Source organism: Sinocyclocheilus rhinocerous, unplaced genomic scaffold, assembly GCF_001515625.1.
Source record: "Sinocyclocheilus rhinocerous isolate Xijiao unplaced genomic scaffold, SAMN03320098_v1.1 scaffold1022, whole genome shotgun sequence".
Lineage (NCBI taxonomy): Eukaryota > Metazoa > Chordata > Actinopteri > Cypriniformes > Cyprinidae > Sinocyclocheilus > Sinocyclocheilus rhinocerous.
Window position 1 is genome coordinate 134,937 of NW_015656677.1, and position 20,629 is coordinate 155,565.

General features: G+C 37.5%; 2 protein-coding genes across 3 annotated transcripts; one reads left to right on the forward strand and one right to left on the reverse strand.

Annotated features, from left to right (window-relative positions):
* Window positions 1-1,320: 1,320 nt before the first annotated feature.
* iftap (intraflagellar transport associated protein) lies at window positions 1,321-17,791 on the reverse strand. 2 transcript variants are annotated; one of them, XM_016528597.1, is made up of 8 exons: window positions 17,727-17,791; window positions 11,341-11,483; window positions 11,075-11,250; window positions 7,557-7,631; window positions 6,573-6,627; window positions 2,571-2,588; window positions 2,449-2,486; window positions 1,321-2,288 (listed from the first exon to the last, which is right to left on the reverse strand). In XM_016528597.1, the coding sequence occupies exons 2-8, from the start codon at window positions 11,471-11,473 to the stop codon at window positions 2,178-2,180; spliced, it is 606 nt and encodes a 201-aa protein (XP_016384083.1). In that variant the 5' UTR covers window positions 11,474-11,483; window positions 17,727-17,791; the 3' UTR covers window positions 1,321-2,177. The 2 variants fall into 2 exon arrangements, with proteins under 2 accessions (XP_016384083.1, XP_016384081.1); XM_016528595.1 differs by having other exon boundaries at window positions 2,449-2,588.
* On the forward strand, window positions 17,194-19,718 carry LOC107720771 (V(D)J recombination-activating protein 2-like). Its single transcript, XM_016528594.1, has 2 exons — window positions 17,194-17,350; window positions 18,103-19,718. The coding sequence occupies exon 2, from the start codon at window positions 18,117-18,119 to the stop codon at window positions 19,707-19,709; it is 1,593 nt and encodes a 530-aa protein (XP_016384080.1). The 5' UTR covers window positions 17,194-17,350; window positions 18,103-18,116; the 3' UTR covers window positions 19,710-19,718.
* Window positions 19,719-20,629: the final 911 nt, after the last annotated feature.

The window sequence follows — 20,629 nt, forward strand, 5'->3', positions numbered from 1 at the left end:
TTATGTTTAAATAGTATGTATATATATTAGGGGTGGAACGGTACACAGATGTCACGGTTCGGTACGTACCTCGGTTCGGGGGTCACGGTTCGATACGATTTCGGTACAACAGGAAAAATAAACAAATCTACTATGCTCAGTTTCTTTTCATTTATTTTTAACAGACAGTAGTACAAATTACAATTGTTTCCACCTAGATGTGAAAATACTAAATATTATTACATTATGTTATATATATAAAATCTGCAGTACATATATACATACAAGGAATAAATTCTTGAAATATATTTGATTTAGTTTACAGATAAACAAGGGAAAAAAACTGTGCGACACGCAACGTAGCCTATATATGATGAGTTTCAGTTCATTTTTGTGACACGCTTAATTTGTTCAAGGAAACTCAAATGGCAGAAACCGACATCCTATTTGTTTTCTTTATTTTACAAAAGCACAATGTTTTGTTTTCATTGTGAGTGTACACAAATAAAAGCAGACCTTTATACAGTGATGCATTATTAATAAGACAATAAGTGTTTAAAGTTGATTCTGCTGGTATAAGGAAACAGTTGAAGTGATCGCGCCTATTTGGATTAGTGGCGAATGAGAGATGTAGGATGCACGAGCGCAAAGCTCCATTTCGCAAACAGTTGAGTGCACAAGCCTTTAAAGTATACTCCTTTGTCACAGATGCACAGTACACTTTACACAGGGTCCACAATTTGTCTCAGTGATAATTGTACAAATTATGAATAAAATGTATTTTTTAATATAACAATATTTTATGTATAATACATTATTACAGAAATATTTGTATAAATATATTTTTGTGTATATATATATATATATATATATATATGAAGAGTTCATTTGCCAAATATTAGCCAATATCACAGGCTAACTTTTTTATCTTTAAAATAATAATAATAATTTTAGAGAGGCTGCATTTTACATTTTAAATAAAAAAATGTTTTATATAAAATTTAAATATATTTACAAAAACATAATAATGACAAATCAAATATTAATAATGAAAATGATATTTATTATTTTTAAAATTGTCCATTATCAGTATATATTTCTTAAGATTTTATTAATAGTCATAAAAATACTTTTAAATGTAGGCTATTTAAGTGTAAAGGAGGCCAAATCATTTAAACGCCTTCACAGGCAGCTCACTAAAGTTTGGGAAAATAACATTTCTCCCTTGATGTTTTAGCACAGGTTAAAAAAAAAAAAAGTAAAAGTACTTCTTTTTCTTTGTTTTTTTCTTTGGAAACTCTGGGTCACAGAGTACCAAGAAAAAAGACAAAAAAGCGGGAAATGAAGGTAAGGGTGGTGAAAATGTGAGGAAACATGCTGGGAAACAGCTAGAAAACTCTTTTACGGTACGCATGGACATTCTCAGAGATGTCAAAATAAACTATCAAGTCAAGAAAAAGGGGGGCAAATTATTTTCAAAGACCACCATGTTTTGGCCTTTTATTCAGGTTAGGAGGTTTTTACAGAGAACAGAAAAAACCTCCCTGAGCGTTTTGTTCCAGTGAATAAAACACAGTAAGACAGAACGAGCAATTAATTACTTTTCCCAAGTACGTAAGAAAAAGAGTTGCACCACAGGCCACCAATTTGAGCTGTTGAGTCAGAAAATGAAAACGTCTAAGCCTAGCTAGTTGTAAAATAATAACAACATTAATAATCATAATGACATTTGATTTGGACTAAAAGACAAATACGCATCTTTTGGTTTGTTTAAGCAAATTAAAGTACTTTTAAAGTCCAAATAAAATTAAAATGGACTATTTTCTTTCTATAAAGGATTCTTCAAAGCAACCATGTCTTCTCTCAGAAGTCACTTTATGGAAAAAATATGGGTTGTGGACACCGTTTCATGCTTATTTCCGGTTTCTAGCTTGGTCCTGCTCATCTAATTGTCAGTTAAATGTAAAACTGGACTGAGTGTATTAAATTTAATTGTCTCTTTGAAAACAGAGACACTAACATACTTTATTGAGTAGTACAGATGCTACAAACTGCAGAATTATCACTAAAAACAGCCAATCTGTCTGCCCTCTAGTTATTTGGCGAAATAAAAACCTTTCTATCATGTTAACAAGGACTTTACTCCGTAAAAATCAGAGTTTTTAAAAGCATTTGCCAGAGTTACACTCATTTACAGCTCAAGATGGTCTGCCGCTCTGTTCCTGGATGGCGTATTTGCTAGACAGCACAACGTTATCGTAATCAAAGTTCTCATCCAGATGGAAAGGAACAACCTCCTCACTTTCATCCTAGAATGACAAAAAAAGTTAATGAAGGATTTTACAGAGTCTCTGTGAAATGCAACAGAAAAGGGCATCTCAGTCCCTGAGATTCTTCCCAAGCTTGACTGCTCTCAGAGAGACGCATTGGTGTGTGTGTGTGTGTGTGTGTGTGTGTGTGTGTGTGTACCTGGTTCTCAGCTGCACTGGGAGTGTGTGTCCTCTGGTCTGTGAAAGTAGAGGAGATCTCCAGCAGTGTATGGTGACAGAGCGATGAAGAGGAGACAGCTATCAGATCTTCTTCAATCTCACCTGGTAGCGTACATGTGCCTGACAACACACAACAACATTCATTACAAACTGTTTCTTCTTTTACAAGTGAATGTGTATATCTCTGACACTCTCATTATTATCTTTGGTAGTCTTTATGTATTCATCTGTTGATTTGGTATTATACTGTTCTAATGTATATTTAAATCCGTTCATTTTTTCTTCTTCTCTACATTTCATATGCTCAGTTTTACTGTGTTGATGCATGTTTTATAAACTGTAAACAACTATGATTGTTATTTGTGATCAATTTTAGGTTGCCACCTTAAAGTCTGACGAGGCAACCGATGAAAATTTGTCTATTTGGCTAACTCTGGCTTATTTACAGTACTTGTACTGTCTCTTTTAAATACAAATTCTGTCATTATTGACTCACCCTCTTGTTGTTCAAAACTCTTTCTTTCTTCCCGTGAAACACAAAAGAAGATATTTTGAAGAATGTCTGTGTTGCAGGTTACTATATAACGAAAGTGGATGATTGTCAAGCTCCAACTATAACAAAAAATATGACTTTAGACAATATTCTGTCTTCTGAAGCCATTCAATAATTTTTTGTGAGAAAAAGAAAATTCTAGTTATTTTTTGTTACAAGTCATAAAGTGAAAAAAGTCAAATTTGCACAAATACATAATCCCTGAGACTTGTGTGTATGCACAAGAAACTTTCATGTTAGCTGTTTCTTGTGAGCAAGTGAAAGTCTCAGCGTAGGCGAAGATTTGGGAGATTAATTACTAAACCAGACCATCCAGAATTAATTGAAATTATGAAAATTTCTATGTAATTATATGTAGTTTTTGTTCAAAGTGTGGTGGACAATTTAGGTTGTTTTGTGTGTGTGTGTGTGTGTGTGTGTGTGTGTGTGTGCGTGCGTGCGTGCGTGATTTCTTTGACAAAGAAATGTCAGAATTTTTTTGTTGTTTTTTTGTTTACAAATGTCCCTTGATTGGAAGGAGTTCAAATGTTCTGTATATTTGAAAGCCTATTTTGGGAGCTTGGAGCCTTCTGGAAAAGAGCAACTCGGACATTTAGCAAAACATCTTCTGCGTTCAACAGAGAAATAAAGTTTAAAACAACATCAAAATAAGTACATTTTGAGTGAACTTACACTTTATATCATAAAAGAAGGACTGATGTGCTAATAAGCTGTTTACATCCTGTCTCTCAGTGGATTTTTGCAGTAGTTTATGTGAGAGAAAGACATCAGGCCTGGCAAGAGCTCAGCTGATGCTGATCTTAATTAAACAGCTAATTACTGGCACAGTGAAAGCCATAGTCTCAGCTGCTGGGTGAGGACCAGGCATCTGAGGGTGTAGCGTGCATTTCTGCATGTTTGTTTGAGTGTATGCAAACACCATATGTGTGTGAGTGAAGGATCCCCACACACCCACGGCCTTCAGAACAAGGTGGTCTCAAAAACAAGACCATTAACCAGCTCACTAAAGAAACACGGGAAGAAGCTTCATGCCGCTAATGAATCTGAAGGCTGATGCTGTTACGCCGTGCCGTGAACCTCCCTGACAGGCGAGCAGAGGCGTGTTTCATTAAAACTGTAGATACCCGGTAGCTCTTCTTGAGCCTTGATCTGCTTTGACCAAACCGCCTTCCCCTCAACCCACTTTAAGATTCATCTGGATGCCAATCGCCGGTGTGGCGCTGAACCCTTAAGTAAAGGCAATAGTTCTTAAAGGGATAGTTCACCCAAAAATAAAAATTCTGTCATTAATCACTCACCCTCATGTTGTTCCAAACCCGTAAGACCGTAGGTGCGTCATGGTACTCTTGTGAAAGCGAGAAGAGAATAGGTTGTTGAATAAAGTCATAATGTGTTTTCTTTGCGCACAAAAAGTATTCTCGTAGCTTCATAACATTACGGTTGAACCACTGATGTCACATGGACTATTTTACTGATGTCCTTACTACCTTTCTTGGCCATGAACGTAGTAGTTGCGTTGCTGTCTATGGAAGGTCAGAAAGCTCTTGGATTTCATCAAAAATATCTTAATTTTTGTTCCGAAGATGAACAGAGGTCTTACGGGTTTGGAACGACACGAGGGTGAGTAATTAATGACAGAATTTTCATTTTTGGGTGAACTATCCCTTAACATAAAGGATAAGTTACGGGCCTTCACATCAAAGTTATTATAGTTTTGAAAAATTCATAGTTTCTTTATTTTTTATTTAAATTTGCATTTTGGTTCAGTTACTTTTAATTGTGCATAAATAGTTTTTATTTCTTTTTTCATATAATAAAATAGGTTTTATTTAGTGTTAGCATAGTTATACTTTTCATTCCTTCTAACATAACACAAACTGTTCCAGCTGCATGTTTCTAAACAACAAGCAACTGTGGTGTTTAAGTCCTCAGTGAATCAATGTTTTTAGTTTTTGAATGAATCTAATTAATGATTCACTCATTAAGCCATTTGTCTCCTTCCTGAATGAAGCAGCATTTCTGAACAAACTGATTCAGTTGACTGAATAACTGATTCACTCAAAAGACATGACAACGTAGTCTGTCACTGAGTTTATATTTACTAAATGTGACATTCAAAAAAAGCAAACTGTTATTGGTTGTTTTACATGTCCTTAGTGGGCTCCTCCTGAATAAACAGTTCTTTTTTTGACAGAGTGCATCAATAATCAGGTTTGAGAGATTAAGTGTATTTTCTATGTATGATGAGTATATTTAAAAGTGTATGAAAGATGGTTTCAACCAGACAACCCAGAATGAACTGAAATCATAAAACTGAAATACATTTTTCTGTTATTATATTTAGTTTGTTCAAAGTGTATTTTTCATTTTATTTTAGGCTAGTTCCTGATGAAACTTTTATTTCACTTTTTGAAGAAAAAAATCATTCTTTTTACTCTTTTACTCTTTTTTTATTTATTTTTTTTGCCGTAATTTTAGTTCAATTAGTAAACTTGCAGCACCAAACGGTTGGAAAGTTTTTATTTGTTTATTTATTTATTTAGCCTAATTTTTAGCAATAACATTAATTTTTTTTCATTAAATAAAACAATTATTTAAACAAAAAATTCTGTCAGATTTCCAAAAGTGTTAACACCAAACACCTACAACATCAGGACAAGAATGCCAACAGCGACCTGCCAACTCCCGGTAAAGGATATTTTTACCATCACCAACAAGCAGTGGCATGATTATTCATGCTAATTAACTTCAAGTTCAGCATGCATCTTGTTGTTATTCTGTGGATACGACTGCCATTATAAACACGCCACCTAATGACTTTTACATACACCCTTTCCTCTGAATTAACACCTTGATCATAGACAAACACACCGAAAAACACGGAAGCCCTGCTCTGAACAGTAAGCCTCTCCAATCAAAAGAGGCTTTCATTCCTCCAACTATTTTATTTATTTTTGTATTAAACTGGTCATTGGAGTTTAAATGAGCCTCTCTGGCACTGCAGAAAAGAGCGACTCATTACAAGCCTGCACAGCAAGCGTTAAGCCTCGCCAAGCGAGCGCTTGCCCCCGGCTCTAATGACGAGGGAGCGGTTTGGAATTTGCATGCATTGAATATGTGTAATAAATGGTAATATATTTAAATCAAGCTGTATGACAGCTCTAATTACAAAAAATGGCATGCACATGATATCCACTAAACCCTATTAAAGGTAAGGTGAGCCCATGCAATCCTTACATATGCACATGAAAATAATATTTATGCCAGCATGCCTCGCTATTCCCATTTTTAAAATACACCCATACAGGTGATGCCAACATGTCAATGTGTATTATGTGAATTTTATATTATTTGTGATAGATCCAATTCCATTTGAAGCTGTTGTCAAATATAAAAAAGATGACGAGAATTTATGTGCTTTACATGAGAAAAGAATTTGTGAAAATGTAAATAAAGGCTCCAAATGTGCATCTAGGCCACTGTAATCAACAAAAATAAACTGTGTTAAGTGTCAAGTATTTGAATTTGTTACGTTTTAGAGTAATAAACACCTGTAGTGTCAGCATTTTCCTCTTCATCCTCTGAATCTCCCAGATAATTATCAAACTGCCAAGAGGGGAAAAAAATATATTTTATGAACAGTTATTTTACAATTACAATTGATTAGAATTAGCAAATTAGTCCTCAACAGAAACATTGTTCTTCACACAAAAATTTCATTCACAACTGATTTGTACAATGCAGTTAGATGTTAACATTTTGCTAAGCTAACAGCACTTCCCATAAAGTTGAATGTTAACATGTTTCTAAGCTATAACAACAGAATGTTTCTAGCTTAGCATATTCTTGACCTTAAAAATGCATAGCACAGGTAAATATTACGTGAAATCCTGACTCAAGTAATTCCAACAGTTTAATGTTAGCTTAGCATGTTCTAATTAGCTTAAAATTTCAAAACACAAAAAATTAAGCAAAATAGTCCCATTTTATTAGATTGAAATCTTGACTCAATTGACTTCAACAGAGTTTAATGTTAACACTAGCTTAGCATACTCTAATTAGCTTATAAACACAAGAACATTAAGAAAAACATTCCTTTTTTATTAGATTGAAGTGTTGACTCAATTGATTCCAACAGTTTAAAGTTCATGTTAACTTAGCATACCCTAATTAGCTTAAAAATACATAGCACACAATATTAAGTAAAATAGTCAGTTTTTATTAGACTGAAGTCTTGATTGCAGAGTTTGACGTTTACGTCAGCTCAGTAATGTTAAGTAAATTAGTCCTTTTTTATTAAATTGAAGTCTAGACTCCAACATTACTCTAATGACCTTAAAAATACAATAGCATAGTTCTTTTTTATTAGATTGAACTCAATCGATCCAAATAATGTTGAAGTTAGCTTAGCATACCGTAATGAGCTTATAAACACAATTATTAAGTAGGCTAACATTGCCTTTGTTTGGTTCTGAACGAAATAAAGCATGTTTATAGGCATCTCAGATTATAGGCATCTCCAAAGAACTGTTTACCTTCACAGGTCTGTCTGGAACAGAGTTTGATGGGCCGCCCAGTCTTCCTCCAACACAACCGCCATCCAGCAGCACCTATACAAACACACAAACTCATAAACTCACCATCTCATTTCATTTAATGATGCTCTGAAATTACAGCAGCCATGTGAATCGGTGTGATTACAATCAAAACAACATTATAATCAATACAGCTGTTTTTCTCTCCTGGTGGCAGGGAGCTAAATAATGCAGAGGCTTTTTTTAGCATCGACTAGCCTGGGATGTTAGCTGATGTGCTTTGCGTTATTGACAGTAACCAGTGCTGTGGCTCGCCAGAGCCCCACTGAGATCAATACACAAGCCAGGCGGGAATCTTAAGCACCATTCACACAGACAGACAGATAAGCAAAACACACATTGCAATGAAGCCATCCAATACGTTGAGAGGAGAATTCCAAAAGTCTTGAGGAAGAAACACATCAAAAAGACAGAACATAAAGAAAAATGGGGAATATTTTTAGTATTTTGAGTGGTGCTTGCTCATACTAAAGACACCACTGCAATGCTAAGTTGCTAAGGGTTTTCATGCCATTTTCAGTGTGTTGCTACTGTAGGTGGATGCATTCTGAAGAAATTGGTGCTTTCATATAACAAGTTTCAGCCACAAAGCTAGGTTGTTGTTACCAGAGCTTTGCTATATGTTTCTACATGGTTGCTAGCAGGGGCATTTTCTTCATTAAGGTGATAGGGCGATGCACCACCAAAGTATGAAAGGGAGGATTTTTTTTTCTGTCACATTCAACCACAATTGTCACCTTTCTAGACTGTTTGTTCTGCCTCTGGATATATAGTACAATCAGCGTCAAGTCACATTTTGTGGAGTACCACCCCTTTTTGGACAATTTCACTCTGGCTGAGAATCGCCCAGACTGTTCTCAATGGCTTCCAAACAAAGGCACTGCAATGCAATCTTTATGAGTTCCAGGAGGGCTAGCACTACCGTGATTTCGTCATCATACGCAACCTTAACTTGTGCAGCGATTGGTGGGAACAATCATACCTCTATTAATAAGAAATATGAATTCAGGACTAGTCTGTATGGGCTGAATAAAGCAAACCAGTATCTTACCAGCAAAGTTTACATGGATGATGACTGTAATGGAGGTAAAGACGATTACAGTGACATACAGGAGTCGTACATTATAAGACATGCGCGAGTCCATTATTATTATTGTGCATACAAACAGACCGTGTACTGTATGTGCGCTCTTTGATAGCTCTTTGCACGAGCACATTTCAGTATGGTCGCATGTCTGGCAAGTGTTTTATAATGGACACTCGCTGAAGAAACGTGTTTTATAGGAGTTTGTAATAGTCAGTGATGTTGCAAGCACATTTTCTTCAGAATGCATGTACAAAAGTCTCCACCAAAAAGCTAGGTTGTTGTGATTCGCTGACAGAGCATTGGTTTATAAAGGGTTATACAAGTAATTTTTAGCATGTTGATCTGTGGTTACTATAGATAATCGCTTTCAGAAGAAAACATGAGTGGGCTTACCAGATCACCACCATAACTCTGGGCTGTTATGCTTGGTTGCCAGAGCATTGCTATATGATTGCTAATAGGTTCTAAGTGAATTTTAGCATGTAGATGTGTCATTGCTTGACCATTGCCAATTAGCTGCATTCTGATAAAACTTGAGTGGTGCTTAAAGGAATAGTTAACCCAAAAATGAAAATTCTGTCATTAATTACTCACCCTCATGTCATTCCAAACCCGTAAGACCTTCGTTCATCTTCAGAATGCAAATTAATATATTTTTGATGAAATTCGAGAACTTTCTGACCCTGCATAGACAGCAAAGCAACAGACACGTTCAAGGCCCAGAAAGGTAATAAGGACATTGTTAAAATAGTCCATGTGACATCAGTGGTTCAACCTTAATTTTATGAAGCTACGAGAATACTTTCTGTGTGAAAAGAAAACAAAAATAACAGTCAGTCAGTCTCCGCCATCATTCACGAGAGTACCACGATGCACGCGTGTGTATTTCTTGAATGTGGGCCTTGACCATGGTAGTGCCATTGCTGTCTATGCAGGGTAAGAAAGCTCTCGGATTTCATCAGCATGTCAGTCTCCGCCATCATTCACGAGAGTACCACGATGCACGCGTGTGTATTTCTTGAATGTGGGCCTTGACCATGGTAGTGCCATTGCTGTCTATGCAGGGTAAGAAAGCTCTCGGATTTCATCAGATGAACAAAGATGAACGAAGGTCTTACGGGTTTGGAATGACATGAGGATGAGTAATTAATGACAGAATTTTCATTTTTGGGGGAACTATCCCTTTAAAGGTGCTGTAAGTAAATTTTTCGACACCCTGTGATGGCAGATGGTGGAAAACACAGCGTATTGCAGCCATGGAAGAAAACTTACTGGGTCAGAGATTTCAGATTCTACCCGACCTAAAAATCCTTGGCATCCATCGAAAAAGCTCTGTGACCCGAGGCATATTAAAACACACATAAACCAACACATCAACAAAGGCTCATCGCCTTCCATTATCAGTTGCGCTCGTTCCTGTAGTGTGACCTCAATCTGGCAACCTGCATGAGTGTCGAGTCTGAGGAGGAAGGGGCGGGAGAAACAACTCTCTCACTCTCAAATATTTCGAATTTGGACTACAGTACCCATTTTATCCGCTAGCTATCAATATTACATACTGCACCTTTAACTCTACAAAAAAACACCTTAACAAGATTATACATGGTTGCCAGAGCATTGCTATGTGGTTGCTAATAGGTTTTGAGTGAATTTCTAACTGGTTGTTATGGTTGATATGTGGCTGTTTGGCCATTGCATTCAGCAGAAAATTTGAGTTGCACTTAACCACACAAAAATCATCATAATTCTAGGTGGTTATGCATTGTTTGCGGAGTCCTGCTAAATGATTGCAATAAGGTTGCAAGTCAATTTTAATATTTTTATGTGGTTCCTACAGGTGATACTAGGCCATTGCTAGGTAGTTGCATTCTGAAGTAAATGGTAGTGTTACTTACCAAATCTGTCACCATGATGCTAGGTTGCACTGGGTGGTTGTCAGAGAGTGGCTATATGGTTGCTAAAAATTTCTGAGGGAATTTTAGCCTGTTTCTATGTGGTTGCGAAAACATTCTTACATAGATACCTACTGGGCCAAATCTCCATAATATTCTAGTCCCCTCATATGTCTTGGGTATGTAAGTCTAAGGGATTTTTTCCACCCATTTTCACAAATGGTGCCTACCCTTAATCCTGAGTATAAGCAATAGAGATGTTAGCCTTGGGAAACACCACTAAAAAGGCAAGACAAAAATGACAGATGGAAAAAAGAGCCAATTACACATAAGACCTGTATGTGTGTGTTTGATAAACAGAGCAGGAGCTAATGCAGAAAACTTTAACTTTGATTGAAGGGGAGTGAAGGAGAGGTCTGTCTGAACCTCTCCCTGTAAAGACTGTCGGTTCGAGCGGTTCAGATCTATAAGGTGCTGACCTCTTCCTGATCAGCAGTCGGTGAGCAGCGATTCGCCTGTCCCATCCTTCGGTATACGCTCTCCTCCATCTCTGTCACTTCATCCTCTCTTTGTCGCTCTCGGCTGCTGTCCATCTCTCTCTGGGACGGGTCTTCATGTCCTCTAGGAGCAGTCAATCCCGGATCCCTCACATTCTCTGCAATGGGATACGACAGTAAAGACCACGGGTGAAGGATCAGGGACGTATCAGAGAAAATAAGATGTATGTGGCATTCAGTATGCTCACCTGGGGTCAAGTACGTGAAGGTGGACAGGAATTGCTCATATGTTTGCTCCAGGGAGTTGCAGAATTGCTCCAGAGCTTCAGTTATGGCTTGGTCATGGTCGTCCACAGCTGAATCGTTAACTAAACCTGGCATCCTGTCAAACCTATCCACATTCAGAAAGAAAGAGATACAAAAAGAAACAGAGTGAGAGATTTGCCTGGTGCAATGAACATTACACTATTAAGTGTACTTTGGTTTTGCAAGTGTTTGCATACAGTGCGCAACACAAATTTCGTCACCAGAATAGTATGCACGCACTGCACACTCACCACCTGATTTTTGTAACTGCACGTGCTTTGTACGCACAGGTCATAAATGCGCAGTGAATTTATTTTGCATTAATCAGTTGTTCCACAAGGTGGCAACACTGGCCCAGACCGTTGTTTAACAGTAGAAAACAAAACTCAAAAAGACGTAACAACAGCAACAAAATAGCAGAGACTGCAACAACAATAGATGGCTGCATTGACAAGCGCTTGTGTGAGCCCTTACGAAAAATAACCATGGTTTTACTACAAATAAAACCAAAAAACCATGATTACTATAGTTAAACCATGGTAACCACGAATTAACCTTGGCTTTGCTACACTAACCATCGTTTAACCATGGTATTTGTAATACAACTGTGGTTATACAAATAGTAATCAATACGTCAAAAAAAAAAACCTTGGTTACAGCACTTTTACTACAATAAAACCATGGTTAATTTTCATAAGGGAGGGGTTTATGAGATAGCTACAGCTTTAGTTTAAAAGAGTACAAAGCCATTTTATTAGTCATCATAACTTCTGGAGAAAAATAGAGCAGACACTGGACAAAGATGAAGCTTTCTAGAGCGCATGCGTTTTGAGTACACTATCAAATGGAGTCGACAACTAAAGGCTACGTGTTCGGCTGCGCATGTTCGCTACGCATACAGAAAATGAAGAATACTTTGGGCTTTACCGCCTACATAAAGCACATTTTGTTTAAAAGAGACATTTGCGTACGCAATGCAAATCCAGAGAGCCTGAACCAGACGAAACAAAGATGAAGTACTGGTATAAAAAACCTAAAAAAATGATGAAGAGGTCCTGCTAGGCTGCACTTTTTTTACAGGTCACTTATCACTCGCGATATGCATTATAGCTGCATTAGCCCTGATTGGAATGAAATTATCATTTTGAAGTTCAGCTTAATTACAATCAATGACGGCTGGGAAGGGGGACAGGCAGTGATTGCCGTGACATTAAAATATAATGAAGAATGGCGTGATGATCGTCAGAAACTCTGAGCTGTCGCTGTGTCATTCATCACGAACACACCCTAGGGAGAGACGTCTTCAGGTGGCACAACATTAGCAGGGACAGAAACAGGTGCTACACTAGAGTTTAATTACTCTCCTCTATCAATAATACAGCGCAAATCCTTGCATGGCTTCAGGCCTCAGCTGTACTGCTGGCCCACCTCTTCCTTCTCTCTTGGAATACTACCATACTACTATTTCTGCAGAATGTACTATATAGACTGTGTACAGTATGCACAGTTTCTATATGTACAAGACAACCAGATTTGCCCTGAAGTGCAGTATATGACATTTGACTTGACCTTCCATTTCCAGTATGACAAATGAACTGGAAATAGTATCAGTAATTTTATATAAACTTTTCTATACTTATCATAATATCTGCAAAATTTTCATCATGGAATGCATAAGAATGAAAACTGAAAAAAGCTAACTCAAAATATTAATAAACACTGTAATAGCATAAATAATACCAAAAAACCCTGTTTTTTTCTGCACACTCTACTCTATTCAAAATATATCTCTACATTACTAGTGGTGCAACTACAGTGATGTCTGATATATGAATGAATCCTTCTTTTGAACATGAACAAAAAGAATCGCTTCACAAAGTCCTAGCAGACTGTAAGAACTACTGTATTCAATATAGACACTGCAATCAAAATGCAAAAAAGAATATTTGAAACAAAATGCTGCAAGGGTCCTCTGAAAAGACTTTTGAGGGATGACTCAAATATGTGAATCTGGTCTTTTTTTTTTGAAAAGGCAAAAGACATCTGTAACTTGTTTAACTTTCATAAGGTGATGCATTTTATAGGCTATTCAATCAAAACAGTAACAAACTGATTGTGAATTTTCTAAAACATTGCCCAAGTAGCTATTTAGTTATAGACAATAATCAATAGCATGCATGGCCTGCGTGACATCAGCAGAAATGGAAGTTTGTCAGGACACTGTTTTCCTTTACAATTTTGTAAAAGGAATGTGCATTCAGAAAGAAAAGGGGTAAATTTCCATTTTATGTTAGCGATCTGAACAAATTGATTCGTTAACATGAATCAGACACATGGTCTAGGCTACTATCCACCTTATTTTTCCTTAAAGGTGGGGTAAGCGATTTTTCAAAAACGCTTTAGAAAACTGATTCTGGCCGAATAGCAAAACAAACTTGTAGCCAATCAGCAGTAAGGGACGTGTCTACTCATGATGTGGAGGAGAGAGAGTTCAGTGCACAGAACGGACATTAGCCGAGATATGGCGGATAAAAAACAAAAGAGGAAAACGTCTGCGGAACAAAAGAAGGTTTACGGCAATAAGGCAAGAAGTAGAACCAGAGTAAATATCGGATCAGCTTTCCAGCGCTGGAGAGAACTCAAGGAGCGGAAGGCCTGCGATCAGACGCCGAGGTTGCTTTGTTTCTTCTCGATAGGTGAGTAAAGCCTTGTTCACACCAAGAACGATAACTATAAAGATAACTATAAAGACAACGATATTAGCGTCCACACCAGCGAACGATATCATCCGTTTATTCTAAGCACACATGCGTCTGCCGCTTTAAATTCTTGAGCTCGTTACAGCAGGATGGATTCTGATTGGCTGTCGATTTTTTTATCGTTCATCAGCTGGGAAAAAAATCGTTTTGAAAGTGATTCCAACGATATCGTTTCTCTTTGTCTTCATCGTTATAGTTGTGGTGTGGACTCTGCTATTCTTTAATATTGAGAACGATTTTTAGAACTATATCTTTATCGTTATCTTTATAGTTATCGTCCTTGGTGTGAACGGGCCTTAACACCGTGTCTGTGCTGCAACAGCTAAAGTCTGTTTAGTACACTGGACGCGACAAAGCGACTGTTGAAAATCATTTGAAATTTGTGTCAATACGTCATGAATAGAATGCAGCAGCAGTTTTCTGTCGGGGATTTGTCGTGTCGCACCGCACCACATCCAGTGTAGACCATAGATATGTATATATATCTATGGTGTAAACAGCATCACTGATTATGAGTTCTATAGTATTTTGTCGCGCCGCGCCACTTGTATATATATCTATGGTGTAAACAGCATCACTGATTATGAGTTCTATAGTATTTTGTCGCGCTGCGCCACTCGCGTTCGGTGTAGACACGGTGTAACATTGGTTTTGCTTTGCTTCACAGAACTAATCGTTGCCTGGGTTGCGTACGTATGTGTGGGGCAGAGCTATCAAAATAGGGGCGAGACCCTTTTGGGGTAGGGCCATGTTTGTTTTGGTGATTTCAAATGTCAACATTGGCTACCAGAAATCGCTTACCCCACCTTTAAGAGTGGACGTGGCCATTTTTCAATTTAATGTGTCAGGCTTCCGGCTTCCAGCTATTTTTAGCTGTACAAAACAGCTTGTTTTGCTGCTTGATATTGCAAACTGGTGTTTCTTAGCATATTATTCTAATGTATTGTTTTAATTATAAACACACTGGTTTGTAGCGAAAAACGTTTTACCGTTTAGCTACTGCACTTTGCGGCTAATGAATCAAAGTCGTTTTCGCACAGAAAACAGCTTACTTCTGCGTTGAAAAAATAAGGTGGGTAACCTTATCAGCTAAGTAGTCTGAAAGTAATATCTTCATTCATTACAATGCAAGCATTTAAGTTTTGTTGTTTGTTGCGTTTCAGTCTCCCTCTCCATTCCCTCGCGTCCGTTTCATTGTGACAGAGCTGGAAAACATCTGCATTCTTTCGCTGCCACCATATGCAAATCCGTTTCAGGACTCAACAGGTTTATTTTACAGCGTCTGTAAGTGTGAACACCAGCATGTAAGTGCGCTTGAGCGGGAGAATAAAGCTCTCCAGTGCGCTTGGAAACACAGAAGGAATTCTTTATTTTGTGTGGCGCCTCAGGGGAGTCGCTGAGCCTCCTCTTCATGGCCCTGCTCTTCAGACACAGGTGCTCCGCTGTTTGTGTTTTTCACTGTTCTTCCAGGCACTCGTGGTTACGTGTCTTTGTTTTGCGCTCTCACACACACATCTTTTGGCCTCCAAAACAAACACACAACTGCACGAGGGCTTGCGCACAGCCCCCCGAAACACAAAAACATTATGCTAATGAGGCAGGCACAGCTGTTCTCTTCTTCTCCCTCTCTCTCTTTCTTTCTTTCTTTCTTTCAACAACAGTCGCCTAATTTCTCCCGTTCCTTTAAAGAGCCGCCAAGCAGAAACAGTTAATGCAAATATAAACCTGCGGGAAATAAGGAGTATTTTTACAAATCCGAGCTACCCCTCCTGCCAAAATTTGATGTGTGACTCACGCATTCGTTATTCGGTGTAATGAGAGTGAATCATTCTGCTCCTCACCGAACCCGACGCCACAGACCACTCATACACAGAGGAGCCTATTTTAAGAGCACATTACATACAGACGTGCTACACTGTCACTGATGCATTATGAAGAGTGTGATTATAGTGTCGAATGCAGGTCATAAAAAAAGAAAGAAAAAAAATCTGTGGGATTGCACTGTGGCCTAATCAGGCCAATGTGAAAAATCTGTGCAACCTGACACATTTACAGCCAATTAAAAGATATTTGATATTTAGTTATTTGAGTTATGTGAGTTTTAACTCAAATATGCAGCAATATGTCTGTTTTTAACTTAATATATGTCTGCGAGATGTCTGTTAAAGATCGCTTCATCTGGAAAGCATCTGTTGTGTACAAGTATCTGACAGACGTCTTTAAGATGTCAGTTTTACATGCATTCTAAATCATAAAAATCTTAAAGACATTTTCTGAACATCTAGGAAATGTCCAAACAATCTAAAAAAAAATGCATCATGCAGACATCAAAGATGTCTCCGTGATGTATGTGTGCTATCACCTAGGCTGAATTTACTTAATCAAAAATACTGGGGGGAAAAAACGTAATATTGGTTATTATTTCAATTTAAAATAGGCCTAACTGTTTTCTATTTGAATTTGTTTTAAAATGTAATTTATTTCTGTGATGCAAAGCTGAATTGTCAGCATCATGATCCTCCAGAAATCATTCTAATAGGATGATTTGGTGCTGAAAAAACATTTCTTATAATCATTAATGTTGAAGTTGCTTAATATTTTTGTGGAAACCATGATACTTTTTTTTTCAGAATTCCTTGATTAGGAAGTTTTGAACTAATGCCATTTATTTGAAATAGAAATATTTCATAACATTATAAATGTCTTTACTATCACTTTAAAATAATTAAATGCATTCTTGAACAATATTCATAATATTGTTTTCTTAAAAACCTTCAAAATATAATTAATAATATTAATATTAATAGAACACGTTCCAATCAAACTACATTATACATAGTGTCAGTGGTGTTCATTTGGGAAGAAAGACCATCCATATAAATTCTTATGAGATTTTCTGGATTAATCTTTTAGGCGAATAAATCATCAGTTGTAAAACACCAATATGAAGTCCATATTAATACACAGACCAATGATGCACTGAGTTTGTGCTTGTTTTCATTCAAACTTGTGCGAGTTGTGCTCAGACACCTGTTGTTAGCAGCAGTTACAGGCAGTTAACCTCAAGATGAGCTAGTCAACCTTCACAAACACTGAACCTCTTCCACTGTCACTAGGCCATTTGCTTTAATATCTCAAATAAAAGTTAGCAGCACCACACAGCTCTCAGTTTTCGGAGTGCATTGACCAAAAGGTAAGAAATACATGTTATTAAGCTCAATATCCTAAGACTATGAATGAAATATTTAGAAATGTATGTGAAATTCTTGTGCCTTATAGAAAATAAACACCTAGGTAATTATATTTTCCTAATATAATTATTATAAATATATAGTGATTTAAAAGCTTCTTATCTTTATCTTTATGCTATTTTTATAGTGTAGCACTAACGTTAGTGATGACAGCCAGAGCTTTGCCTACTTGTCTAACAAGATTTTTCTTGCGAAATTGATTATATAAAGACATTCAAATGAATCTAAAAAGTGTAAAACTGAGAAACGCTGATAGCTGTTAAGAAGAAAATAAGAGAATAACAGCGTTCAGAGTTGAAAGAAACATCTCAGACGTACCGTTTAAACGTAGAACGAGAAACGCCAGTTTCGCACTGGATGCTGGGTAATGTAGTCGTTTTATTGCAAGCTGAACGGGATTCTCTAAGGGAAGAGGGAATAACGAAAACTACAACCAGTTTCCTGTGGGAATGTTTCTATGTTATCAGGGAAACAGGGAAAGGGATATATGGTTCCGCATTTTTTTTTCTTCATTACTTTGATTAATTATGATAATAATAATAAAAAACCTTATCATATTACTCTTAATATGATGCTAGACTTAATTCAGTCAAGCTATGCAATTTACAGTGAATTTCTTGACAAAATGTTTATATTCTACAACTACTAAAATGAATAATAATTAATGTTTGTTTTTCATTTATATTTTACACAGTTCTCTGCAAAAAGATGGCCTTACAGCCTCTGACTGCTGTGAACTGTGCTGGCCTTCTGCAACCAGGCTTCTCCTTATTAGAGCTGGAGGGTGACGTTTACCTCTTTGGTCAAAAGGGCTGGCCAAAACGCTCATGTCCAACTGGAATATTTGGTGTACGCATAAAAAACGGAGAACTTAAGCTGCGTGCCATTTCATTTTCAAACAACTCTTGTTATCTCCCTCCCCTCCGATGTCCTGCGATAGCTCATTTTGAGCCTCATGATGGCAGTCCTGAGTGTTACCTCATTCATGGTGGCCGAACACCCAACAATGAGCTGTCCTCAAGTCTCTACATGTTAAGTGTAGACAGCAGAGGATGTAATCGCAAAGTCACATTTTGCTGTCAAGAAAAAGAGCTGGTTGGAGATGTTCCTAGCGCTCGATACGGCCACACCCTCAGCGTGATCCTTAGCCGAGGGAAGACCGCCTGCGTTTTGTTTGGCGGCAGGTCCTACATGCCCCCCACCGAAAGGACCACGGAAAACTGGAACAGCGTGGTGGACTGTCCACCACAAGTCTTTCTTATTGACCTAGAGTTTGGTTGCTGTACGGCCCACACCCTCCCCGAGCTCACGGACGGCCAGTCGTTTCATGTAGCTCTTGCGAGAGAGGACTGTGTCTACTTCCTTGGCGGTCACATTCTCAACTCTGATTGCCGACCACCTCGTTTGATCCGCCTACGTGTGGAGCTTCTCTTAGGAAGCCCTGTCCTCACCTGTACTGTTCTTCATGAAGGTCTCACCATTACCAGTGCCATAGTTGCTCCTGTTGGCTATCATGAGTATATAGTTTTGGGTGGCTACCAATCTGAGACTCAGAAGCGCATGGAGTGCACATACATTGGCCTGGATGATGTCGGAGTCCACATGGAGCCTCGTGAACCTCCTCAGTGGACCAGCGAGGTAACCCACAGCCGTACTTGGTTTGGTGGCAGCCTGGGCAAAGGAAGTGCCTTGATTGCAATCCCCTCTGAAGGAAACCCAACTCCACCAGATGCTTACCATTTCTATCAGGTGAGCTTCCAGAAGGAACAAAATGGAGAAACATCAACTCAGGGATGCAGCCAGGAGTCCACTGATTTTGAGGACTCTGCACCTTTGGAAGACTCTGAGGAGCTGTACTTTGGCAGAGAACCTCATGAGCTGGAGTATAGCAGTGATGGAGAGGGTGACACCTACAATGAGGAAGACGAGGAGGATGAATCTCAGACAGGCTATTGGATCAAGTGCTGTCTAACCTGCCTGGTGGACCCCAACACCTGGGAGCCCTACTACTCTACTGAACTCACCAGACCTGCCATGATCTTCTGCTCCAGAGGTGAAGGTGGACACTGGGTCCATGCCCAGTGCATGGAGCTCCCCGAAAGCCTTTTGCTTCACCTTTCTCAAGACAACAGCAAGTACTTCTGCTTGGATCACAGAGGCCTGCCCAAGCAGGAGATGACTCCACCACGCCAGATGATGCCAGTGAAGAGAGTCCCAATGAAAATGACCCATCGCAAGGCTCCAGTTTCAATGAAAATGACCCCAGCTAAGAAGAGCTTTCTGCGGAGACTTTTTGACTGAAATGTCATTGTTCTGTTCTGTTATATATCATAACTATGTGTTTTAATTGTTTTATATTAACGGAAAATTGGATGTGTTTTTTTTTTCATAGAAATAACAGAAATGTATTATTAATTGAATGAATATGCTTACTGCAGTATTAAGAAACTACAAGCATTTTTTACAAGTCTTTTTTGTTATTGTTAAACTGATGATTTATTTCTTCTTTAAAATGTGGGGGGAACGCTTGTTTTTTTCTGCTTAAATAAAGAGAAATAATTTTCGTGGAAAATATTGTAACTGTGTTTTTATGCTTAGAATTTATATATATCAATACATACACACACACATTATATTGTTATATAACATATTACAAAAAAATAAATAAACAAATAAAATAGGACAAAAAGTTCTCAATTGGATTTTTGGATTATTTATTTTTATTATTTCCCAAAAGGAAAATAAGTCAAATGTAATTTATTACAAAACATTTATACTCAATCTTTAAAAAAAAAACAAAGTATGAATTCATGGTTTACAACAATCACTGTAATGCTCTAGCAAAATGAAAGAAAAAATAATGATGGGTCAAGTACTTTAGACTGTGCAAGTCTACAAAACATTTTTTTTTTACAATTATAAACTGTGCAATGCAGTGTTTTATTTCAAATAAAAAAGAACATAAAGTAATTTAAACACACTTTAATTTGTCACTTGAGATTACATGACAAATTAGCATTTGAAATTGTTGTATAATGTATCAAAGAAAGCAAAAAAATCAAATAAATCAAGACACAAAGAAACCAGTAAAATCAATTCACAAAGAAACCAATCAGCTGAAAAAGAAAATAAAATACATTTAAGTAAATCACCAAAATCCTCTCATTTTAAGAGAGCACAATAAACACAATGATACTATTAAACAAAATAAGAGAAACATT

Bases quoted from the DNA above. Each gene is read 5' to 3' on its own strand.
- iftap (XM_016528595.1), bottom strand. From the start codon at position 11,473: ATGCCAGGTTTAGTTAACGATTCAGCTGTGGACGACCATGACCAAGCC. The intron at 11,251-11,340 runs GTGAGCATACTG...ATCCCATTGCAG, and splicing joins CTTCACGTACTTGACCCCAG to AGAATGTGAGGGATCCGGGA. The intron at 2,289-2,448 runs GTACACACACAC...TTGTCATTCTAG, and splicing joins CCAGTGCAGCTGAGAACCAG to GATGAAAGTGAGGAGGTTGT.
- LOC107720771 (XM_016528594.1), top strand. From the start codon at position 18,117: ATGGCCTTACAGCCTCTGACTGCTGTGAACTGTGCTGGCCTTCTGCAA.